This window comes from Emiliania huxleyi (assembly GCF_000372725.1).
Source record: "Emiliania huxleyi CCMP1516 unplaced genomic scaffold EMIHUscaffold_276, whole genome shotgun sequence".
Classification (NCBI taxonomy): domain Eukaryota; phylum Haptophyta; order Isochrysidales; family Noelaerhabdaceae; genus Emiliania; species Emiliania huxleyi.
The window spans coordinates 127,265-151,372 of NW_005199962.1; the positions used below are offsets into that span (position 1 = coordinate 127,265).

Below are 24,108 nucleotides of genomic sequence, written 5' to 3' on the forward strand. Positions count from 1 at the left end.
ACAGACGGCCGCGGTGATTTGGCAGGCGGCGAGGAGGGGGAGGGGGAGCGCGGTGGTGCGCGCTCGTGGCTCCCGCTGGTGCCAGAAGGGCCAGCGCCCAGCGCGCTCAGCCTGTTCTTGTTCACCTTGGGAGAGGGGGGTGGGGGTCCACCTCCCTTGGGTGCGGGCTGGCGGTCAGGCTTGCGCTTGACCGCCTTGCCCGGCGGCTTGCGGCCAGGGTTCCTCATGGTGAACCTGTCCGGCATGCCGCCCTTCCCAACCCTGGTCCACCCCTCGGGCGACTCGTTGGGCTGGGGTTGCTGCACCTGTTGGTGCTGCGGGTGTGCCTGCGGTGCTGCGGCCGGAGCTGCAGCGGCGGCAGGCGGTGCTGCGGGCGGTGCCGCGGCGGAGGTGGCAGCAGGCACAGGCTGCGGTGGGGTACTGCCCTCCTTGGCCTGCTGCCGCTCCCTGTCCCTCTCCCACTGGGACTGGGGCTGGACAATGAACTGCTTGCCCATGGGCGTCGGGTTGACGCTGAAGCTCCACCAGTTGCGCTCCACGGCGAGCTGCGAGAGGATGCGAATCATCGCCTCGTCTTGCGGCGCCACCGCCTCTCCTGTGGCTTGCGCGCACAGTTTGAGCCTGGCCGCAACGGACGGGCCATCGCGAGCGTCGGCCATGGCCCCGTTTCGCCGTTTTGAAGGTTTTTGAATCCGCCGGGGTGTGGTTGCGGCGGCGGTGATTTGACTCTCTCTCCCTCTCTCTCTCTCCCTGCGCGCGCAGCGCGCGATTTTTTCGGCGGGAGGGCCGTTTTAAACGATTTTTGAGCCCTCCGTCGAGCCGTGGCGGGGAGCTCGTAACCCTAACTTAACCCTAGCTCTCGACGTGATCCTAACCCTAACGTCATGACGGTGTGCCACCTCTAACCCTAACCGCAACACTACCCTGGCTAACCCTAACGACACCCGGCAATCTTTATGCTTGGGGCGCTCGAGAGCGCCGCGTGGGCGAGGAGAGCCGGCCGAGCTCGCCGGAGGCGGTCTCGTGGCGAAGACGGCGGCGGTGAGATGGAGGGTTGCGGCGGGATCGAAGGCATTTTTTCCGTCGGCACGGCGGTCGGCCACCGCCGATGCGAGGCTGCGCCTCGCCTTTGCTGCTCGGCGCAGCGGGTGGTGACGCTGTGACCGAGAGAGCCGACGCAACATCGAGAGTCGCGACCGCGCGGTGTCGAGGTGACGTGACAGCGAAAAGAGCACGAGAGAGGCGGCCGGCGCTCCGAGTCGATGAGCGAAGACCCTAGCAGCGACAGCACGAAGCGTGAGCGAGAGCGAGCGGGTGCGGGTCAGGTGGCGCTGGTGTCGAGTCCTGCAGAGCGAGGCAGTGAGTGCGATGGCGGCCGCAGAGCAGTTTCGGAACCGGCGGTGGCGAGGGCGGCGGCAAGTGCAGGAGAGCGAGTCCGTCGCATGCACACGGAAATGCCATGGCTACGCAGTGGGTGGTGTGGACGGAGCGGAGGCGTTGCGTGGGTGCACGCTGCGACGCGCCTGCGCGAGCGTGAGCAAATGGCAAGCGAGCGAGCTGTGCCGTCCGCGACCGAAAAAGAATTTTGCCGCGCAGCCGGTAAAGAATTTTCGACAAGAGGCGGTCTCTATTTATTTATTTATTTATTTATTCGACAAGAGGCGGTCGCACGAAACGATTCACGCGACAGGCGAGGCAGGAAAAGAATTGGAACCCGGAAAACGAAGAATCGACGCGCCGAGATGGATGCGCTGAGAAGAAGAAAAACATTTGTCAGACGCCATTCAAAGGCCGTGTGTCGCGTGTGCTGCGCTACACGCTCGGCGCTGCTAGCCCGGCGAGGAGCGCCTTTGGGGCGGCGAGAAGGCGCCGGACGGCCTTCACGACTCGAGGTGTGAAGAGACGCCGTTCGCACTTTGTGCCACGAATAGGGCTCAGATCGCCGACTAACGAGACGGCCATCGCGGTGCGTGTGCAGCACGTGCTCCTCTGCACGCGCCGCGCTCTCAACGCGGCGCGCAGCGCCGCTAGAGCGGGTTGACGGCGAAAAAAAGACTTAGCGGCTTCGAGGTGTGAGGGGCGGTGAGAGGGCGCCGGACGGCGCTCACGGCTCGAGGTGTGAAGAGACGCCGTTCACACTTTCTGCTATGAATAGGGCTCGGCTCGCCGACTCAAGAGACGGCCTTCGCGGTGCGTCAGCAGCGCATGCACGTGCTCCTACGCACGCGCCGCGCTCTCCACGCGGCGCGCAGCGCCGCTAGAGCGGCTTGACGGCGAAAAAAAGACTTAGCGGCTTTGAGGTGTGAAAAGACGGTTCTCACACTTTTCGACTCGGATAGGGCTCGAGGCGCCGTTTTTTCAGACGCCGTGCAAGGGGCGTGTCGCGCGTGTACTGCGCTACACGTTCGGCGCTGCGAGCACGGCGCGGAGCGCCCTTGGGGCGGCGAGAAGGCGCCGGACGGTGTTCACGGCTCGAGGTGTGAAGAGACGCCGTTCACACTTTCTGCTATGAATAGGGCTCGGCTTGCCGACTCAAGAGACGGCCTTCGCGGTGCGTGCGCAGCGCGTGCTCCTCCGCACGCGCCGCGCTCTCTTTGCGGCGCGCAGCGCCGCTAGAGCGGCTTGACGGCGAAAAAAAGACTTAGCGGCTTTGAGGTGTGAAAAGACGGTTCTCACACTTTTCGGCTCGGATAGGGCTCGAGGCGCCGATTCATTAGGCGCCGTTCACGGGGCGCGTCGCGCGTGTACTGCGCTACACGCTCGGCGCTGTTAGTACGGCGCGGAGCGCCTTTGGGGCGGTGAGAAGTTGCCGGACGGCGTTCACGGTGTCGAGGTGAAGAGACGCCGTTCACACTTCATGCTATGAACAGGGCTCGGCTCGCCGACTCACGAGGCGGCCTTGGCGGTGCGTGTGCAGCACGCGCTCCTCTGTACGCGCCGCGGTCTCCACACGGCGCGCAGCGCCGCTAGAGCGGCTTGACGGCGAAAAGAAGACTTAGCGGCTTTGAGGTGTGAAAAGACGGTTCTCACACTTTTCGGCTCGGGTAGGGCTCGAGGCGCCGATTCATCAGCCGCCGTGCGAGGGGCGTGCTGCGCGTGTGCTGCGCTGCACGCTTGGCGCTGTTAGCGAGGCGCGGAGCGCCGTTGGGGCGGCGAGAGGGCGCCGGATGGCGTTCACGGCTAAAGGTGTGAAGAGACGCCGTTCACACTTTATGCCGTGAACAGGCTCGGCTCGCCGACTCACGAGGCGGCCTTCGCGGTGCGTATGAAGTGTGTGCTCCTCTGCACGCGACGCGCTCTCTTTGCGGCGCGCAGCGCCGCTAGAGTGGCTTGACGGCGAAAAAATGACTTAGCGGTTTCGAGGTGTGAAATGACGGTTCTCACACTTTTCGACTCGGATAGGGCTCGAGGCGCCGGGTCATCAGACGCCGTGCGAGTGGCGTGTTGCGCGTGTTCTGCGCTGCACGCTCGGCGCCGTTTGCACGGCGCGCAGCGCTCTTGGGGCGGTGAGAAGGCGCGGTTGCCGGCGATCACGGTGTTAAGGTGTGAAGAGGCGCCGTTCACACTCTTTGCTATGAATAGGGCTCGGCTCGCCGACTCGTGAGATGGCCTTCACCGTGCGTGTGCACCATGTGCTCCTCTGCACGCGCCGCGCTCTCAACGCGGCGCGCAGCGCCGCTAGAGCGGCTTGACGGCGAAAAAATGACTTAGCGGTTTCGAGGTGTGAAATGACGGTTCTCACACTTTTCGACTCGGATAGGGCTCGAGGCGCCGGGTCATCAGACGCCGTGCGAGTGGCGTGTCGCGCGTGTGCTGCGCTGCACGCTCGGCGCCGTTTGCACGGCGCGCAGCGCTCTTGGGGCGGTGAGAAGGCGCGGTTGCCGGCGATCACGGTGTTAAGGTGTGAAGAGGCGCCGTTCACACTCTTTGCTATGAATAGGGCTCGGCTCGCCGACTCGTGAGATGGCCTTCACCGTGCGTGTGCAGCATGTGCTCCTCTGCACGCGCCGCGCTCTCTTTGCGGCGCGCAGCGCCGCTAGAGCGGGTTGACGGCGAAAAAATGACTTAGCGGTTTCGAGGTGTGAAATGACGGTTCTCACACTTTTCGACCCGGATAGGGCTCGAGGCGCCGACTCATCAGACGCCGTGCGAGTGGCGTGTCGCGCGTGTGCTGCGCTGCACGATCGGCGCTGTAGCAAGGCGCGGAGCGCCCTTGGGCCGGTGAGAAGACGCCGGACGGTGTTCACGTCTCGAGGTGTGAAGAGGCGCCGTTCACACTCTCTGCTATGAATAGGGCTCGGCTCGCCGACTCGTGAACGGCCTTCGCGGTGCGTGTGCAGCACGTGCTCCTACGCACGCGCCGCGCCCTCCACGTGGCGCGCAGCGCCGCTAGAGCGGGTTGACGGCGAAAAAATGACTTAGCGGTTTCGAGGTGTGAAATGACGGTTCTCACACTTTTCGACCCGGATAGGGCTCGAGGCGCCGACTCATCAGACGCCGTGCGAGTGGCGTGTCGCACGTGTGCTGCGCTGCACGCTCGGCGCCGTTAGCACGGCGCGGAGCGCCCTCGGGGCGGTGAGAAGGCGCCGGACGGTGTTTACGGCTCGAGGTGTGAAGAGGCGCCGTTCACACTCTTTGCTATGAATAGGGCTCGGCTCGCCGTCTCGTGAGACGGCCTTCACCGTGCGTGTGCAGCACGTGCTCCTACGCACGCGCCGCGCTTCTTTGCGGCGCGCAGCGCCGCTAGAGCGGCTTGACGGCGAAAAAATGACTTAGCGGTTTCGAGGTGTGAAATGACGGTTCTCACACATTTCGACTCGGATAGGGCTCGAGACGCCGATTTATCAGACGCCGTGCGAGGGGCGTGTCGCGCGTGTGCTGCGCTGCACGCTCGGCGCCGTTAGCACGGCGCGCAGCGCTCTTGGGGCGGTGAGAAGGCGCCGGACGGTGTTCACGGCTCGAGGTGTGAAGAGGCGCCGTTCACACTCTTTGCTATGAATAGGGCTCGGCTCGCCGACTCGTGAGACGGCCTTCGCGGCGTGTGCTCAGCGTGTGCTCCTCTGCACGCGCCGCGCTCTCTTTGCGGCGCGCAGCGCCGCTAGAGCGGCTTGACGGCGAAAAAATGACTTAGCGGTTTCGAGGTGTGAAATGACGGTTCTCACACTTTTCGACTCGGATAGGGCTCGAGGCGCCGACTCATCAGACGCCGTGCGAGTGGCGTGTCGCACGTGTGCTGCGCTGCACGCTCGGCGCTGTAGCAAGGCGCGGAGCGCCTTTGGGGCGGTGAGAAGGCGCTTGACGGCGTTCACGGTGTTGAGGTGTGAAGAGGCGCCGTTCACACTTTTTGCTATGAACAGGGCTCGGCTCGCCGACTCGTGAGACGGCCTTCGCGGTGCGTGTGCAGCATGTGCTCCTCTGCACGCGCCGCGCTCTCTTTGCGGCGCGCAGCGCCGCTAGAGCGGCTTGACGGCGAAAAAATGACTTAGCGGTTTCGAGGTGTGAAATGACGGTTCTCACACTTTTCGACTCGGATAGGGCTCGTTGCGCCGTTTGTCCAGACGCCGTTCACGGGGCGAGTCGAACGTGCTGTGCTACACGTTTGGCGCTGTTAGCACGGCGCGGAGCGCCCATGGGGCGGAGAGAGGGCGCCGGACGGCGTTCACGGCTCGAGGTGTGAAGAGGCGCCGTTCACACTTTCTGCTATGAATAGGGCTCGGTCCGCCGACTCGTGAGACGGCCTTCGCGGCGTGTGCTCAGCGTGTGCTCCCCTGCACGCGCCGCGCTCTCAACGCGGCGCGCAGCGCCGCTAGAGCGGCTTGACGGCAAAAAAAAAGACTTAGCGGTTCCGAGGTGTGAAGAGACGGTTCTCACACTTTTCGACTCGGATAGGGCTCGAGGCGCCGACTCATCAGACGCCGTGCGAGTGGCGTGTCGCGCGTGTGCTGCGGTACTCGCTCGGCACTGTTAGCGAGGCGCGGACCGCCATTGGGGCGGTGAGAAGGCGCTTGACGGCCTTCACGGTGTTGAGGTGTGAAGAGGCGCCGTTCACACCTTCTGCTATGAATAGGGCTCGGCTCGCCGACTCACGACACGGCCTTCACGGTGCGTACGCAGCGGCTGCTGCTCTGTACGCAGCGCTCTTTCCACGCGGCGCGCAGCGCCGCTAGAGAGGCTCGACGGCGAAAAAAAGACTTACCTTAAGGTAGCGGCTTTTCGACTCGGATAGGGCTAGAAGCGCTGTTTTATCAGACGCCGTGCAAGGGACGTGTCGCGTGTGCGCTGCGCTGCACGCTCGGCGCCGTTGGCACGGCGCGAAGCGCCCTTGGGGCGGAGATAGGTAGAAAGCTATAGTCTAAAGAGTCGTGTTTTCTTTCCATTTCTGGGGCTCCCAGGCCCCATTGTTTCCCTACCGATTTCCCAAAACTTTTTTTCTGCAGCGGGCGCCGCATACGCATACGCACCTCTCGCTCCTCTCGACCTCGATCCATGCCTCTCCCGATCATACACACCGCATAGAGCCGTACACACCTCTACCTCTCTCGGGCCGCCGTCAGCCTCAACTCCGCCGCCTCCGCCGCCTCCGCCGCCTCCGCCACCTCGGCCTAGCGCCAGCAGCGCCGCAGCAAGCGCCTGATCTCGTGCAATCTCGATAATTAATTTTTAATCGCCTCTCTCGATCTCAATCCGTGCCTCTCTCGATCAAATATCTCATCACACACCCCTCTCGCTCTCCGCTCTCACACACCTCTCGCTCATCTCGCGCGATCTCGATCATATCGCCCCTCTCGCTCTCCGCTCACACACCTCTCGCGTATCTCGTGCGATCTCGATAATTAATATTTAATCGCCTGATAGAGGAGATGGAGAGAGAGGGAGAGGGAGATACGGGGAGATACGGGAGATACGGGGAGATATGGGACGCGCAGCTCGTGCTCAGGTCCTCGCTGTCGCGCTCCTCGTGCTCGATCTCGGCTAATCTCGGCCAATCTCGGCTCATCTCGGCCAATCTCGGCTAATCTGATCGCGTCTCGCTGGTCGGTCAAACAATCTGTGTAAAACACTGTCGCACCGAGTGTACCCTCCCTACACCACCAGGAGCCGCAAGATGACCGGCGTCGCGCCGTCGAGGAAGCGCTGCCACGCCTCGGCCTGCCCCGCCTCGGCGGGCGCGCTCTCGGCCGAGCTCTGCAACGAGAGGACCGTCGCGATGGCCGACCAGCGGCTCGGAGGCGCCGGCGGCTCGGGCGGCTCTGCGGGCGGCGCGGGCTGCGTGCTGCCCGCCGCCTGCTGTCCGGGCAGGCAGCGGGTGAGGCAGGAGAGGAGGGCGGCCGCGTCGGGGGGCGAGAGGCCCATCGCGCGGAGGGTGTCGGCGATGTCGGCGAGCCACCCAAAGAGGTCCCGCAGCTCGCGGGGCGAGGAGAGGATGCCTAATCAATTCATTGATTGATTGATTTAGTTATGAATTAAACGGGTCCCGCGGCTCGCGGGGCGAGGAGAGGATGCCTAATTAATTAATTAATTTAATTTAGTTATTAATTAAACAGGTCCCGCAGGCTCGTGGGGCGAGGAGAGGATGCCGCACGTCTCGACGACAGCGCGCAGCAGCGGCCGCATGCGCGAGCTCACTGCGGCGACCGTTGAGCGCAGGGCGACCGCCGGTCGGTCGGGGCCGAGAGCGGTGGGCAGCGCGGCCAGCACCGCCTAAGGTGGGTGGGGGGGGTGGGGGGGTGGGTGGGGGGGGAGGCACCGCTGCCCACGCAAGTGCGCCTCGCATCTCGGCAGATCTCGGCAGATCTCGGCAGATCTCCCGGCAGATCTCGGCTGATCTCGACCGACGGGAAGCACACCGCATCGGCGGCGAATCTCGGCGAATCGCGGCGCATCTCGGCGCATCTCGGCGAATCTCGGCGAATCTCGGCGCATCTCGGCGCATCTCGGCGCATCTCGGCGCATCTCGGCGCATCTCGGCGCATCTCGGCGCATCTCGGCGCATCTCGCGGCCAGCTCCGCCTGCTGCATCAGCGGCCACCCGAGCACCGCCGACGCGCGCTGGTCGGACAGCGAGTTTCGGACGGCGCGCAAGCCCTTGGTGACGGCCCCGTCGAGCTCGAGCCTACGCGGTCACACTGAGTCATCGTAGCAAACCAACTAGTGATTGAGTGCGGCTCCGCCCCAGCTCGAGCCTACGCGGTCACACTGAGTCATCGTAGCAAACCAACTCGTGATTGAGTGCGGCTCCGCCCGAGCTCGAGCCCGGAGGCGGCGCTCGTCCAGTGCAGCAGCAGCGAGGCCGAGAAAGCCTCCCAGTCCTGCGCGCCGAGGACGCCGACATGAGGGCGGGAGGACGGCACTGTGCAGCGTACTCAGAGCACCGCGTGAGGACGAGGGAGGCCAATGCAGCTGCATGCGGCAGAATGCGGTCGAGCGCGGGTTGGGAGGCAAGAGTCCCGCTTCGGCGTCTAGGCACGAGATATGGGGAGATATGGGGAGATATGGGGAGATACTCCGCATCTAGGCCTCGAGATCTGGGGGAGAGACGGGGAGATGTGGGGAGATACTCCGCCTCTGGCAATATAAGAGTCCGTCTTCGGAGTCTAGGCTGCCAGGCCGGCACGCTCACAGACTGCAGCCGCCGCTTGCTCGCCTGCTTTATGTCCTTGGGTTTGGGCGCCGGGTCGGTAGGGTATACTGCAGCGCGGGCTCTGCTCGCGTCGAACTGGTGTGTCGAGAGGAAGAGGAGGCGCACGTAGCGCGAGGAGAGAGAGCGCGAGAGGAGAAACGCGCCGCCGACCCTCCGCACCAGCTCCGGCTCCGCACCCACTCTGGTCGACCCCGCCCATGCGACGACTCCTCCTCCGCCGTCTTCGCCGCCGCCTCCGCCGCCGCCGCCGCCTCCGCCGCCGCCACCGCCACTGCTGCCTCCGCCGCCGCCGCCGCCGCCGCCGCCTCCGCCGCTCCTCCTGTCACCGCAGCTTCCGGCTGCGCTCGTGGGGGAGGTGTCTGCCGGGCGGAGGCGGATGGCCTCGGGCGGGAGGATCAGCCGCCGGATGTGCTGCCGCGCCGCCTCGGGCGGGTCGATCGTCCACAGCAGCTCCGCGCGGCTCGCCTCGGGCCACAGCAGCCGCACGAGCACCACGGCGGCGAGCGTGGCGAGCAGCAGCGGCCGCGCGCCGAGACCTCGCTGGGCGAGAAGGGAGGTGGTCGCGTGCGGGGCGCACGTAAAGAAGATCGGGAGCGGACCCTGCCCAGGTCAGGCCGCGCCGCCGCCGAGAAGACGGCGGAGCGGGAGCGGCGCGTCGAGAGGCGAGGCGGCGATCAGACCGCGCCGACGCGCGGTCGGGCGCCGCGCCGCGCCGGGAGGATGCACGGAGGACACGCAGGGGCGTGGCCGAGGCGTGGCGGCGAGAGGGGCGAGAGAGACAGCAGGGCTGAGAGGCTGCAGCGAGAGGCTGTGCGGGCAAATAAAGAAATACGACTGCACGTAAAATTCCGCCGGAAAAAAAGTTTTCGGAAATCGATACGGAATGGCCTGGGAGCCCCAGAAATGGCTGCCTATTTTTGGGGGACTGGTGCGAGGCGAGGCGAGGCCTGAGTGGCGGCTTCTGGGAGGGGCTAGGAGAGGGGCGGGCTTGGCGGGAGAGGGGTCCGCGGGCGGCGCGAGCGGGCGTCGGGTGAGCGGTGTGGACGGGGACGTGCGTGGTTTTGCGAGATTCGACCGCGGGGCGGCGCCGTGGCCGTCGGGAGGCGAGGAATGTAGCAGCTGCTGTCCCGCGCTGCTGCAGGCCGCCTGGCAGGCGGTGTCATGGCGCCCCGTGAGGTGCGCGGAGGAAGCGAGCGGCGCCGGGCCTGCCGCGCGGGGGCGGGCGGGGGCGGGGGCGGCGAGGTGGGCCCGCGCGAGCTGCTTTAGCACCCGAAATAAAGTCGGTCGTCCAAAGTCGAGCAGAGGGCCTGGAGATTTGCAGCGCGCGCGGGGAGGGCCATGGTGGTCGGTGGTTGTATCGGACGAGGACGATCCTGGGGGCTGCGGACACCTCCTGCCGATTCTCCGCACTGCTGTTGGTCGCGGGTTGCGCGGGTCGCTCGTGGGGCGGCGTGGGGTCCGTCCTCGCGCGGGCTCTGAAGCGAGGCGATTTTCGCCCTCCCGCGTCGACGTTTTGAGGGCCTTCCCGAGGGCTTCGGGCGGTGCGGGTTTGATGGGCCGGTAGCGCGGGGCGCCCTCCACCGTTTTGGCAAATACCGCGTTTTTCGCGCGCGCCGGCGTCGCCCCGGGAAAGTCGTGTCGCTGCGCTCCACGACTTTCTCCCGGGCTCCGCCGGGGGTGTGGTTGCGGCGGCGGTGATTTGACTCTCTCTCCCTCTCTCTTTCTCCCTGCGCGCGCAGCGCGCGATTTTTTCGGCGGGAGGGCCGTTTTAAACGATTTTTGAGCCCTCCGTCGAGCCGTGGCGGGGAGCTCGTAACCCTAACTTAACCCTAGCTCTCGACGTGATCCTAACCCTAACGTCATGACGGTGTGCCACCTCTAACCCTAACCGCAACACTACCCTGGCTAACCCTAACGACACCCGGCAATCTTTATGCTTGGGGCGCTCGAGAGCGCCGCGTGGGCGAGGAGAGCCGGCCGAGCTCGCCGGAGGCGGTCTCGTGGCGAAGACGGCGGCGGTGAGATGGAGGGTTGCGGCGGGATCGAAGGCATTTTTTCCGTCGGCACGGCGGTCGGCCACCGCCGATGCGAGGCTGCGCCTCGCCTTTGCTGCTCGGCTCAGCGGGTGGTGACGCTGTGACCGAGAGAGCCGACGCAACATCGAGAGTCGCGACCGCGCGGTGTCGAGGTGACGTGACAGCGAAAAGAGCACGAGAGAGGCGGCCGGCGCTCCGAGTCGATGAGCGAAGACCCTAGCAGCGACAGCACGAAGCGTGAGCGAGAGCGAGCGGGTGCGGGTCAGGTGGCGCTGGTGTCGAGTCCTGCAGAGCGAGGCAGTGAGTGCGATGGCGGCCGCAGAGCAGTTTCGGAACCGGCGGTGGCGAGGGCGGCGGCAAGTGCAGGAGAGCGAGTCCGTCGCATGCACACGGAAATGCCATGGCTACGCAGTGGGTGGTGTGGACGGAGCGGAGGCGTTGCGTGGGTGCACGCTGCGACGCGCCTGCGCGAGCGTGAGCAAATGGCAAGCGAGCGAGCTGTGCCGTCCGCGACCGAAAAAGAATTTTGCGGCACCGGTAAAGAATTTTCGACAAGAGGCGGTCTCTATTTATTTATTTATTTATTTATTCGACAAGAGGCGGTCGCACGAAACGATTCACGCGACAGGCGAGGCAGGAAAAGAATTGGAACCCGGAAAACGAAGAATCGACGCGCCGAGATGGATGCGCTGAGAAGAAGAAAAACATTTGTCAGACGCCATTCAAAGGCCGTGTGTCGCGTGTGCTGCGCTACACGCTCGGCGCTGCTAGCCCGGCGAGGAGCGCCTTTGGGGCGGCGAGAAGGCGCCGGACGGCATTCACGACTCGAGGTGTGAAGAGACGCCGTTCGCACTTTGTGCCACGAATAGGGCTCAGATCGCCGACTCACGAGACGGCCATCGCGGTGCGTGTGCAGCACGTGCTCCTACGCACGCGCCGCGCTCTCAACGCGGCGCGCAGCGCCGCTAGAGCGGCTTGACGGCGAAAAAAAGACTTAGCGGCTTCGAGGTGTGAGGTTTGCTATGAATAGGGCTCGGCTCGCCGACTCGTGAGACGGCCTTCACCGTGCGTGTGCAGCATGTGCTCCTCTGCACGCGCCGCGCTCTCTTTGCGGCGCGCAGCGCCGCCAGAGCGGGTTGACGGCGAAAAAATGACTTAGCGGCTTTGAGGTGTGAAATGACGGTTCTCACACTTTTCGACTCGGATAGGGCTCGAGGCGCCGACTCATCAGACGCCGTGCGAGTGGCGTGTCGCACGTGTGCTGCGCTGCACGATCGGCGCTGTAGCAAGGCGCGGAGCGCCTTTGGGGCGGTGAGAAGGCGCTTGACGGCGTTCACGGTGTTGAGGTGTGAAGAGGCGCCGTTCACACTTTTTGCTATGAACAGGGCTCAGCTCGCCGACTCGTGAGACGGCCTTCGCGGTGCGTGTGCAGCATGTGCTCCTCTGCACGCGCCGCGCTCTCTTTGCGGCGCGCAGCGCCGCTAGCGGCTTGACGGCGAAAAAAAGACTTAGCGGCTCCGAGGTGTGAAATGACGGTTCTCACACTTTTCGACCCGGATAGGGCTCGTTGCGCCGTTTGTCCAGACGCCGTTCACGGGGCGAGTCGAACGTGCTGTGCTACACGTTTGGCGCTGTTAGCACGGCGCGGAGCGCCCATGGGGCGGAGAGAGGGCGCCGGACGGCGTTCACGGCTCGAGGTGTGAAGAGGCGTAGTTCACACTTTCTGCTATGAATAGGGCTCGGTCCGCCGACTCGTGAGACGGCCTTCGCGGCGTGTGCTCAGCGTGTGCTCCCCTGCACGCGCCGCGCTCTCAACGCGGCGCGCAGCGCCGCTAGAGCGGCTTGACGGCAAAAAAAAGACTTAGCGGTTCCGAGGTGTGAAGAGACGGTTCTCACACTTTTCGACTCGGATAGGGCTCGAGGCGCCGAATCATCAGACGCCGTGCAAGAGGCGTGTCGCGCGTGTGCTGCGGTACTCGCTCGGCACTGTTAGCGAGGCGCGGACCGCCATTGGGGCGGTGAGAAGGCGCTTGACGGCGTTCACGGTGTTGAGGTGTGAAGAGGCGCCGTTCACACCTTCTGCTATGAATAGGGCTCGGCTCGCCGACTCACGACACGGCCTTCACGGTGCGTACGCAGCGGCTGCTGCTCTGTACGCAGCGCTCTTTCCACGCGGCGAAAAAAAGACTTAGCGGCTTTTCGACTCGGATAGGGCTAGAAGCGCTGTTTTATCAGACGCCGTGCAAGGGACGTGTCGCGTGTGCGCTGCGCTGCACGCTCGGCGCCGTTGGCACGGCGCGAAGCGCCCTTGGGGCGGAGATAGGTAGAAAGCTATAGTCTAAAGAGTCGTGTTTTCTTTCCATTTCTGGGGCTCCCAGGCCCCATTGTTTCCCTACCGATTTCCCAAAACTTTTTTTCCAGCGGGCGCCGCATACGCATACGCACCTCTCGCTCCTCTCGACCTCGATCCATGCCTCTCCCGATCATACACACCGCATAGAGCCGTACACACCTCTACCTCTCTCGGGCCGCCGTCAGCCTCAACTCCGCCGCCTCCGCCGCCTCCGCCGCCTCCGCCACCTCGGCCTAGCGCCAGCAGCGCCGCAGCAAGCGCCTGATCTCGTGCAATCTCGATAATTAATTTTTAATCGCCTCTCTCGATCTCAATCCGTGCCTCTCTCGATCAAATATCTCATCACACACCCCTCTCGCTCTCCGCTCTCACACACCTCTCGCGTATCTCGTGCGATCTCGATAATTAATATTTAATCGCCTGATAGAGGAGATGGAGAGAGAGGGAGAGGGAGATACGGGGAGATACGGGAGATACGGGGAGATATGGGACGCGCAGCTCGTGCTCAGGTCCTCGCTGTCGCGCTCCTCGTGCTCGATCTCGGCTAATCTCGGCCAATCTCGGCTGATCTCGGCCAATCTCGGCTAATCTGATCGCGTCTCGCTGGTCGGTCAAACAATCACTGTAAAACACTGTCGCACCGAGTGTACCCTCCCTACACCACCAGGAGCCGCAAGATGACCGGCGTCGCGCCGTCGAGGAAGCGCTGCCACGCCTCGGCCTGCCCCGCCTCGGCGGGCGCGCTCTCGGCCGAGCTCTGCAACGAGAGGACCGTCGCGATGGCCGACCAGCGGCTCGGAGGCGCCGGCGGCTCGGGCGGCTCTGCGGGCGGCGCGGGCTGCGTGCTGCCCGCCGCCTGCTGTCCGGGCAGGCAGCGGGTGAGGCAGGAGAGGAGGGCGGCCGCGTCGGGGGGCGAGAGGCCCATCGCGCGGAGGGTGTCGGCGATGTCGGCGAGCCACCCAAAGAGGTCCCGCAGCTCGCGGGGCGAGGAGAGGATGCCTAATTAATTGATTGATTGATTTAATTATTAATTAAACGGGTCCCGCAGGCTCGCGGGGCGAGGAGAGGATGCCGCATGTCTCGACGACAGCGCGCAGCAGCGGCCGCATGCGCGAGCTCACTGCGGCGACCGTTGAGCGCAGGGCGACCGCCGGTCGGTCGGGGCCGAGAGCGGTGGGCAGCGCGGCCAGCACCGCCTAAGGTGGGTGGGGGGGGTGGGGGGGTGGGTGGGGGGGGAGGCACCGCTGCCCACGCAAGTGCGCCTCGCATCTCGGCAGATCTCGGCAGATCTCGGCAGATCTCCCGGCAGATCTCGGCTGATCTCGACCGACGGGTAGCACACCGCATCGGCGGCGCATCTCGGCGCATCTCGGCGCATCTCGGCGCATCTCGGCGCATCTCGACGCATCTCGGCGCATCTCGGCGCATCTCGGCGCATCTCGGCGCATCTCGGCGCATCTCGGCGCATCTCGCGGCCAGCTCCGCCTGCTGCATCAGCGGCCACCCGAGCACCGCCGACGCGCGCTGGTCGGACAGCGAGTTTCGGACGGCGCGCAAGCCCTTGGTGACGGCTCCGTCGAGCTCAAGTCTACGCGGTCACACTGAGTCATCGTAGCAAACCAACTAGTGGTTGAGTGCGGCTCCGCCCGAGCTCGAGCCCGGAGGCGGCACTCGTCCAGTGCAGCAGCAGCGAGGCCGAGAAGGCCTCCCAGTCCTGCGCGCCGAGGACGCCGACATGAGGGCGGGAGGACGGCACTGTGCAGCGTACTCAGAGCACCGCGTGAGGACGAGGGGGGCCAATGCAGCTGAATGCGGCGGAATGCGGTCGAGCGCGGGTTGGGAGGCAAGAGTCCCGCTTCGGCGTCTAGGCACGAGATATGGGGAGATATGGGGAGATATGGGGAGATACTCCGCATCTAGGCCTCGAGATCTGGGGGAGAGACGGGGAGATGTGGGGAGATACTCCGCCTCTGGCAATATAAGAGTCCGTCTTTCGGAGTCTAGGCTGCCAGGCCGGCACGCTCACAGACTGCAGCCGCCGCTTGCTCGCCTGTTTTATGTCCTTGGGTTTGGGCGCCGGGTCGGTAGGGTATACTGCCGCTCGGGCTCTGCTCGCGTCGAACTGGTGTGTCGAGAGGAAGAGGAGGCGCACGTAGCGCGAGGAGAGAGAGCGCGAGAGGAGAAACGCGCCGCCGACCCTCCGCACCAGCTCCGGCTCCGCCCCCACTCTGGTCGACCCCGCCCATGCGACGACTCCTCCTCCGCCGTCTTCGCCGCCGCCGCCGCCGCCGCCGCCTCCGCCACCGCCACCGCCACTGCTGCCTCCGCCGCCGCCGCCGCCGCCGCCGCCTCCGCCGCTCCTCCTGTCACCGCAGCTTCCGGCTGCGCTCGTGGGGGAGGTGTCTGCCGGGCGGAGGCGGATGGCCTCGGGCGGGAGGATCAGCCGCCGGATGTGCTGCCGCGCCGCCTCGGGCGGGTCGATCGTCCACAGCAGCTCCGCGCGGCTCGCCTCGGGCCACAGCAGCCGCACGAGCACCACGGCGGCGAGCGTGGCGAGCAGCAGCGGCCGCGCGCCGAGACCTCGCTGGGCGAGAAGGGAGGTGGTCGCGTGCGGGGCGCACGTAAAGAAGATCGGGAGCGGACCCTGCCCAGGTCAGGCCGCGCCGCCGCCGAGAAGACGGCGGAGCGGGAGCGGCGCGTCGAGAGGCGAGGCGGCGATCAAAGCGCGTCGACGAGGGGTCCGGCGCCGCGCCGCGCCGGGAGGGTGCACGGAGGATGCGCCGGGGCGTGGCCGAGGCATGGGGGCGAGAGGGGCGAGAGAGACAGCAGAGTCGCTGTTGATCAGAGAGAGAGATCCGCCCGCTGCGGGCAAATAAGAAAAAACTAGGGGAAATTCCGCCGGAAAAAAGTTGTCCGTCAGCAATCGACAGGGAATGGCCTGGGAGCCCCAGAAATGGCTCCCTATTTTGGGGGGGCGGGTGCGAGGCGAGGCGAGGCCTGTGTGGCGGCTCCTGGGAGGGGCTAGGAGAGGGGCGGGTTTGGCGGGAGAGGGGTCCGCGGGCGGCGCGAGCGGGCGCCCGATGAGCGGTGTGGACGGGGCCGTGCGTGGTTTTGCGAGCTTCGACCGCGGGGCGGCGCCGTGGCCGTCGGGAGGCGAGGAATGTAGCAGCAGCTGTCCCGCACTGCTGCAGGCCGGCTGGCAGGCGGTGTCATGGCGCCCCGTGAGGTGCGCGGGGGAGGCCAGCGGCGCCGGGCCTGCCGCGCGGGGGCGGGCGGCGGCGGGGGCGGCGAGGTGGGCCCGTGCGAGCTGCTTTAGCACCCGAAATAAAGTCGGTCGTCCAAAGTCGAGCAGAGGGCCTGAAGATTTCCAGCGCGCGCGGGGAGGGTCATGGTGGCCGATGGTGGGATCGGACGAGGACGATCCTGGGGGCTGCGGACGTCTCCTGCCGATTCTCCGCACGGCCGTGGGTCGCGGGTTGCGCGGGTCGCTCGTGGGGCGGCGTGGGGTCCGTCCTCCCGCGGGCTCTGAAGCGAGGCGATTTTCGGCCTCCCGCGTCGACGTTTTGAGGGCCTTCCCGAGGGCTTCAGGCGGTGCGGGTTTGATGGGCGGTAGCGCGGGGCGGCCTCCACCGTTTTGGCAAAAACCGCGTTTTCCGCGCGCGGCCGGCGCTCGCCCCGGGAAAGTTGCCTCGCTCCGCTCGTCAACTTTCTCCCGGGCGAGAGGGGGGTGCGCGGGTGGCGGCAATAACTCTCTCTCTCTCCTTCTCTCTCTTCCTGCGCGCGCAGCGCGCGATTTTTTCGCCGGGTGGGCCGTTTTTATCGATTTTTGAGCCCTCGTCGAGCCGTGGACGGGGGACGTATAACCCTAGCTTAACCCTCGCTCGCGGCGTGTTACTACGTCTTTAACCCTAACTTGAGTGCGCGGCTCCGGCAACCGCTAACCCTAACCGCACACAACCTTGGCACACCTAACTGGCCATCCCTCCGGGGCGGAGAGCGACGCGAGTGCGAGGAGAGCCGGCTTCGTGCTTGCGGGCTCGCCGGAGGCGATCGCGTGGTGGCGAAGACTGAGGCGGCGGTGAGAGAGGTGGAGATGGCGGCGCGAGATGGCCGAGCGTGACAACGGCTGGCACCGCCGATGCGATGCTGCCGCCTCGTCGTCGCTCCTTGGTGCAACGAGCGATGGAGCTGCTGCGAACTAGGGAGTGGCATCAGAGCGTCGCAACCGCGGCATCGAGGTGGCAGAGCGGACAGAGCAGCGAGAGGCGGCAGACGCTATCCACTCCAAGTAGATGCGAAGAACCTAGTAGCGAAGCACGAAGCGTGAGTGGGAGCGAGAGAAAGCGAGCGCTGGTGCACTGTTGTCGAACGTGGCGAGCGAGGCAGTGCGAGAAATGGGGAAGCGATCCGAAGTCACGGAGGCGAAGGCGGCGGCGGCGAAGGCGGCGGCGAGGGCAAGAGAGCGAGTGCGAGTCGCACGCACACGGAGTGAAATGCCATGGCTACGCAGAGTGTGGTGTGGATGTGCGAAGGCGTTGCGTGGGTGCACACTGCGACGCTCCTCCGCGAGCGAGAGCAACTCGTACAGCGCGAGCCGGCGTCGGGCCAAAGCAAAGAAAAACTGTTGTTCTTTCTTTTATCAAGTTTCCTTTATAAATTTTCAAGTTTCCTTGCCTCGGCGTGCCACATTTCTCTTTCGCGCTCTCGCCCCGGTTAGCTGACAGCCGCCCTTCGCGCCACCAATCGGCCACGGTTGACAGCAATGCCCGGCCAGTGGCCTCTCGACGACAGCAAGGCGGTCTGGCACGCACTTTGCCACGTGCAGCTGCAGGCTGATGGCGAGCTTCCCGGTACTCAGGAGGTCAACGCCGTCGTGGCGAGGCTGGCCAAGCGATTCGGCCGAACCAACGGCGCAATCCGGTCGCGCATTCGTCACATGCACGACACATCGCACGCTGCGTACACGGAGCTCGTTTCCTGCGGCGCCCGGCAGCCAGCGACCAACTCGGCCCCTCCTCCTCCAAGGCCCGCGGCGCCTCCGCAGACGGCTGCCGGAGATCAAGCGGACAGCCTCCTGCTCGCAGCGCTCCGCTCCTTCAGGGCGAAAAGGGCGCAGGCCGACAAGGTTGAGCCCTACCACGTCCTGCACAACTCCGTGCTGCGGTCGGTTGCGGCCCGCTGCCCGACGAGCCTCGATGAGCTCAAGCTCGTCAACGGCATCGGGATGGACAAGATGAACACTTACGGAAGCGAGATTGTGCGCATTTGTCAGGAGTCAGCGCCGGCTCGACCGGCCGCGCCTCCGGGGCCGCTGCCACAAGGCGCCACCACCACCCCGTGCAACAAGCGTAAGACGCCCGCCACCGGGTCCGGCACCGCCACCGGCACGACGGTTGCCGTCGCTAAGAGGCCCTCGGGGTGGCCGTACGCGTCGTCGCCGGCGCCCAAGCCGGGCATCCCATGATGCAGGGCCGGATGGGCCGTCGCTCTGGTCCACATCCGCCGACGAGTAGTTCCGGCCGGGGTGTGTGTTGCTGTTGGTTAGGAGCGCAAAACGGTTCGTTGGCATTTACACGGCGTTGTTGTCTGGTGAGTTTTATTTCAAAAATGATTTCCGGCGTTGCCGCCGACGTTTCCCACGGAGTGCGACATTTGCCGTGTGCGCGGCGGCACTCAGCTCCGCCAACGGCGGCGAGATGGCTCAAAAACATGTTCGAGAAGTGCCAAGAGACTGACAACTACTCCGCCGTTGTGCCATCCGATGAAAACAAGGGGGAAAAAGAAAACATATCTTTTCTACGGCTCGCCGACTCACGAGACGGCCTTCGCGCTGCGTACGCAACGTGTGCCCCTCTGTACGCTCCGCGCTCTCAACGCGGCGCGCAGCGCCGTCTGAGCGGCTTGACGGCGAAAAAAAGACTTAGCGGCTTCGACGTGTGAAGAGACGATGTTCACACCTTTCGACTCGGATAGGGCTCGAGGCGCCGTTTTGTCAGACGCCGTTCACGGGGCGTGCGTCGTGTGTGCTGCGCTGCACGCTCAGCGCTGTTAGCACGGCGCGGAGCGCCCTTGGGGCGGCGAGAAGGCGCCGGACGGCGTTCACGGTGTCGAGGTGTGAAGAGACGCCGTTCACACTTTATTCTGTGAATAGGGCGCAGATCGCCGACTCAAGAGACGGCCTTCGCGGTGCGTACGCAGCGTGAGTTCCTCTGCACGCGCCGCGCTCTTTACGCGGCGCGCAGCGCCGCTAGAGCGGTTTGACGGCGAAAAAAAGACTTAGCGGCTTCGAGGTGTGAAGAGACGGTTCTCACACTTTTTGACTCGGATAGGGCTCGAGGCGCCGTTTTATCAGACGCCGTGCAAGGGGCGCGTCGCGCGTGTGCTGCGCTGCACGCACGGCGCTGCGAGCACGGCGCGGGGCGCCCTTGGGTTTGGTGAGAAGGCGTTTGACGGCGTTCACGGTGTTGAGGTGTGAAGAGACGATTCTCACACGTTCTGCTATGAACAGGGCTCGGCTCGCCGGCTCACGAGGCGGCTTTGGCGGTGCGTGTGCAGCACGCGCCTCTGTACGCGCCGCGCTCTCCACACGGCGCGCAGCGCGCGCAGCGGCTTGACGGCGAAAAAAAGACTTAGCGGTTTTGAGGTGTGAAAAGACGGTTCTCACACTTTTCGACTCGGATAGGGCTCGAGGCGCCGTTTGTCCAGACGCCGTTCACGGGGCGAGTCGCACGTGTGTTGTGCTACACGTTTGGCGCTGATAGCGCGGCGCGGAGCGCCATTTGGGGCGGCGAGAAGGCGCTAGACGGCGTTCACGGCTCGAGGTGTGAAGAGACGCCGTTCACACTTTATTCTGTGAATAGGGCGCAGATCGCCGACTCAAGAGACGGCCTTCGCGGTGCGTACGCAGCGTGAGTTCCTCTGCACGCGCCGCGCTCTTTACGCGGCGCGCAGCGCCGCTAGAGCGGTTTGACGGCGAAAAAAAGACTTAGCGGCTTCGAGGTGTGAAGAGACGGTTCTCACACTTTTTGACTCGGATAGGGCTCGAGGCGCCGTTTTATCAGACGCCGTGCAAGGGGCGCGTCGCGCGTGTGCTGCGCTGCACGCACGGCGCTGCGAGCACGGCGCGGGGCGCCCTTGGGTTTGGTGAGAAGGCGTTTGACGGCGTTCACGGTGTTGAGGTGTGAAGAGACGATTCTCACACGTTCTGCTATGAACAGGGCTCGGCTCGCCGGCTCACGAGGCGGCTTTGGCGGTGCGTGTGCAGCACGCGCCTCTGTACGCGCCGCGCTCTCCACACGGCGCGCAGCGCGCGCAGCGGCTTGACGGCGAAAAAAAGACTTAGCGGTTTTGAGGTGTGAAAAGACGGTTCTCACACTTTTCGACTCGGATAGGGCTCGAGGCGCCGTTTGTCCAGACGCCGTTCACGGGGCGAGTCGCACGTGTGTTGTGCTACACGTTTGGCGCTGATAGCGCGGCGCGGAGCGCCATTTGGGGCGGCGAGAAGGCGCTAGACGGCGTTCACGGCTCGAGGTGTGAAGAGACGCCGTTCACACTTTATGCTGTGAATAGGGCTCGGCTCGCCGGCTCACGAGGCGGCTTTGGCGGTGCGTTTGCAGCACGCGCTCCTCTGTACGCGCCGCGCTCTCCACACGGCGCGCAGCGCCGCTAGAGCGGTTTGACGGCGAAAAAAAGACTTAGCGGCTTTGAGGTGTGAAGAGACAATTCTCACACCTTTCGACTCGAATAGGGCTTGAGACGCCGTTTTACTGAGGCCGCTCAGTGGGTGTGCTGCGCGTGTGCTGTGCTATACGCTCGGCGCTGTTTGCGAGGCGCGGAGCGCCCTTGGGGCGGCGAGATGTCGCACGTGTGCTGCGCTGCACGATCGGCGCTGTAGCAAGGCGCGGAGCGCCTTTGGGGCTGTGAGAAGGCGCTTGACGGCGTTCACGGTGTTGAGGTGTGAAGAGGCGCCGTTCACACTTTCTGCTATGAATAGGGCTCGGTCCGCCGACTCGTGAGACGGCCTTCGCGGCGTGTGCTCAGCGTGTGCTCCCCTGCACGCGCCGCGCTCTCAACGCGGCGCGCAGCGCCGCTAGAGCGGCTTGACGGCAAAAAAAAGACTTAGCGGTTCCGAGGTGTGAAGAGACGGTTCTCACACTTTTCGACTCGGATAGGGCTCGAGGCGCCGAATCATCAGACACGCCGTGCAAGAGGCGTGTCGCGCGTGTGCTGCGGTACTCGCTCGGCACTGTTAGCGAGGCGCGGACCGCCATTGGGGCGGTGAGAAGGCGCTTGACGGCGTTCACGGTGTTGAGGTGTGAAGAGGCGCCGTTCACACCTTCTGCTATGAATAGGGCTCGGCTCGCCGACTCACGACACGGCCTTCACGGTGCGTACGCAGCGGCTGCTGCTCTGTACGCAGCGCTCTTTCCACGCGGCGCGCAGCGCCGCTAGAGAGGCTCGACGGCGAAAAAAAGACTTAGCGGCTTTTCGACTCGGATAGGGCTAGAAGCGCTGTTTTATCAGACGCCGTGCAAGGGACGTGTCGCGTGTGCGCTGCGCTGCACGCTCGGCGCCGTTGGCACGGCGCGAAGCGCCCTTGGGGCGGAGATAGGTAGAAAGCTATAGCCTAAAGAGTCGTGTTTTCTTTCCATTTCTGGGGCTCCCAGGCCCCATTGTTTCCCTACCGATTTCCCAAAACTTTTTTTCTGCAGCGGGCGCCGCATACGCATACGCACCTCTCGCTCCTCTCGACCTCGATCCATGCCTCTCCCGATCATACACACCGCATAGAGCCGTACACACCTCTACCTCTCTCGGGCCGCCGTCAGCCTCAACTCCGCCGCCTCCGCCGCCTCCGCCGCCTCCGCCACCTCGGCCTAGCGCCAGCAGCGCCGCAGCAAGCGCCTGATCTCGTGCAATCTCGATAATTAATTTTTAATCGCCTCTCTCGATCTCAATCCGTGCCTCTCTCGATCAAATATCTCATCACACACCCCTCTCGCTCTCCGCTCTCACACACCTCTCGCGTATCTCGTGCGATCTCGATAATTAATATTTAATCGCCTGATAGAGGAGATGGAGAGAGAGGGAGAGGGAGATACGGGGAGATACGGGAGATACGGGGAGATATGGGACGCGCAGCTCGTGCTCAGGTCCTCGCTGTCGCGCTCCTCGTGCTCGATCTCGGCTAATCTCGGCCAATCTCGGCTCATCTCGGCCAATCTCGGCTAATCTGATCGCGTCTCGCTGGTCGGTCAAACAATCTGTGTAAAACACTGTCGCACCGAGTGTACCCTCCCTACACCACCAGGAGCCGCAAGATGACCGGCGTCGCGCCGTCGAGGAAGCGCTGCCACGCCTCGGCCTGCCCCGCCTCGGCGGGCGCGCTCTCGGCCGAGCTCTGCAACGAGAGGACCGTCGCGATGGCCGACCAGCGGCTCGGAGGCGCCGGCGGCTCGGGCGGCTCTGCGGGCGGCGCGGGCTGCGTGCTGCCCGCCGCCTGCTGTCCGGGCAGGCAGCGGGTGAGGCAGGAGAGGAGGGCGGCCGCGTCGGGGGGCGAGAGGCCCATCGCGCGGAGGGTGTCGGCGATGTCGGCGAGCCACCCAAAGAGGTCCCGCAGCTCGCGGGGCGAGGAGAGGATGCCTAATTAATTCATTGATTGATTTAATTACTAATTAAACGGGTCCCGCGGCTCGCGGGGCGAGGAGAGGATGCCTAATTAATTAATTAATTTAATTTAGTTATTAATTAAACGGGTCCCGCAGGCTCGTGGGGCGAGGAGAGGATGCCGCACGTCTCGACGACAGCGCGCAGCAGCGGCCGCATGCGCGAGCTCACTGCGGCGACCGTTGAGCGCAGGGCGACCGCCGGTCGGTCGGGGCCGAGAGCGGTGGGCAGCGCGGCCAGCACCGCCTAAGGTGGGTGGGGGGGGTGGGGTGGGGGGGGGGGGGGGGAAGCACCCCTTCCCACGCAAGTGCGCCTCGCATCTCGGCAGATCTCGGCAGATCTCGGCAGATCTCGGCAGATCTCCCGGCAGATCTCGGCTGATCTCGACCGACGGGTAGCACACCGCATCGGCGGCGAATCGCGGCGCTTCTCGGCGCATCTCGGCGCATCTCGGCGCATCTCGGCGCATCTCGGCGCATCTCGGCGCATCTCGGCGCATCTCGGCGCATCTCGCGGCCAGCTCCGCCTGCTGCATCAGCGGCCACCCGAGCACCGCCGACGCGCGCTGGTCGGACAGCGAGTTTCGGACGGCGCGCAAGCCCTTGGTGACGGCTCCGTCGAGCTCGAGCCTACGCGGTCACACTGAGTCATCGTAGCAAACCAACTAGTGATTGAGTGCGGCTCCGCCCGAGCTCGAGCCTACGCGGTCACACTGAGTCATCGTAGCAAACCAACTAGTGATTGAGTGCGGCTCCGCCCGAGCTCGAGCCTACGCGGTCACACTGAGTCATCGTAGCAAACCAACTAGTGATTGAGTGCGGCTCCGCCCGAGCTCGAGCCCGGAGGCGGCGCTCGTCCAGTGCAGCAGCAGCGAGGCCGAGAAGGCCTCCCAGTCCTGCGCGCCGAGGACGCCGACGTGAGGGCGGGAGGACGGCACTGTGCAGCGTACTCAGAGCACCGCGTGAGGACGAGGGAGGCCAATGCAGCTGAATGCGGCGGAATGCGGTCGAGCGCGGGTTGGGAGGCAAGAGTCCCGCTTCGGCGTCTAGGCACGAGATATGGGGAGATATGGGGAGATATGGGGAGATACTCCGCATCTAGGCCTCGAGATCTGGGGGAGAGACGGGGAGATGTGGGGAGATCCTCCGCCTCTGGCAATATAAGAGTCCGTCTTTCGGAGTCTAGGCTGCCAGGCCGGCACGCTCACAGACTGCAGCCGCCGCTTGCTCGCCTGTTTTATGTCCTTGGGTTTGGGCGCCGGGTCGGTAGGGTATACTGCAGCTCGGGCTCTGCTCGCGTCGAACTGGTGTGTCGAGAGGAAGAGGAGGCGCACGTAGCGCGAGGAGAGAGAGCGCGAGAGGAGAAACGCGCCGCCGACCCTCCGCACCAGCTCCGGCTCCGCACCCACTCTG

At 65.0% G+C, this 24,108-nt stretch overlaps 5 protein-coding genes across 5 annotated transcripts in view; 1 reads left to right on the top strand and 4 right to left on the bottom strand.

The window, feature by feature from the left end:
* EMIHUDRAFT_238801 (hypothetical protein) overlaps positions 1-659 on the bottom strand; it is a gene marked incomplete at both ends in the record, with an annotated part of 2,665 nt that extends 2,006 nt beyond the window's left edge. The window contains 2 exons of the mRNA XM_005776622.1: positions 152-326; positions 405-659. Coding sequence (XP_005776679.1) covers positions 152-326; positions 405-659 — 430 coding nt within the window. The remainder of the gene's footprint in view (positions 1-151; positions 327-404) is intronic.
* A 5,745-nt stretch (positions 660-6,404) lies between these two features.
* Positions 6,405-11,062, bottom strand: EMIHUDRAFT_469367 (hypothetical protein; the record flags this gene model as incomplete). Its single annotated transcript, XM_005776623.1, has 4 exons — positions 6,405-7,404; positions 7,627-7,701; positions 8,621-9,177; positions 11,014-11,062. 4 exons carry the CDS (start codon positions 11,060-11,062, stop codon positions 7,084-7,086), a joined length of 1,002 nt encoding a protein of 333 aa, XP_005776680.1. The 3' UTR covers positions 6,405-7,083.
* A 2,242-nt stretch (positions 11,063-13,304) lies between these two features.
* On the bottom strand, positions 13,305-15,276 carry EMIHUDRAFT_469368 (hypothetical protein; the record flags this gene model as incomplete). The annotated part of the gene is made up of 3 exons (XM_005776624.1): positions 13,305-14,029; positions 14,152-14,226; positions 15,237-15,276. Coding segments are annotated over 3 exons (709 nt in total), but the record flags the coding sequence as incomplete, so codon positions are not given.
* Positions 15,277-17,963: 2,687 nt separating this feature from the next.
* Positions 17,964-18,652, top strand: EMIHUDRAFT_367775 (hypothetical protein; the record flags this gene model as incomplete). The annotated part of the gene is made up of 1 exon (XM_005776625.1): positions 17,964-18,652. The coding sequence occupies one exon, from the start codon at positions 17,967-17,969 to the stop codon at positions 18,492-18,494; it is 528 nt and encodes a 175-aa protein (XP_005776682.1). The 3' UTR covers positions 18,495-18,652.
* A 3,676-nt stretch (positions 18,653-22,328) lies between these two features.
* EMIHUDRAFT_238807 (hypothetical protein) lies at positions 22,329-22,855 on the bottom strand (the record flags this gene model as incomplete). Its single annotated transcript, XM_005776626.1, has 2 exons — positions 22,329-22,649; positions 22,832-22,855. The coding sequence occupies 2 exons, from the start codon at positions 22,853-22,855 to the stop codon at positions 22,329-22,331; spliced, it is 345 nt and encodes a 114-aa protein (XP_005776683.1).
* Positions 22,856-24,108: the final 1,253 nt, after the last annotated feature.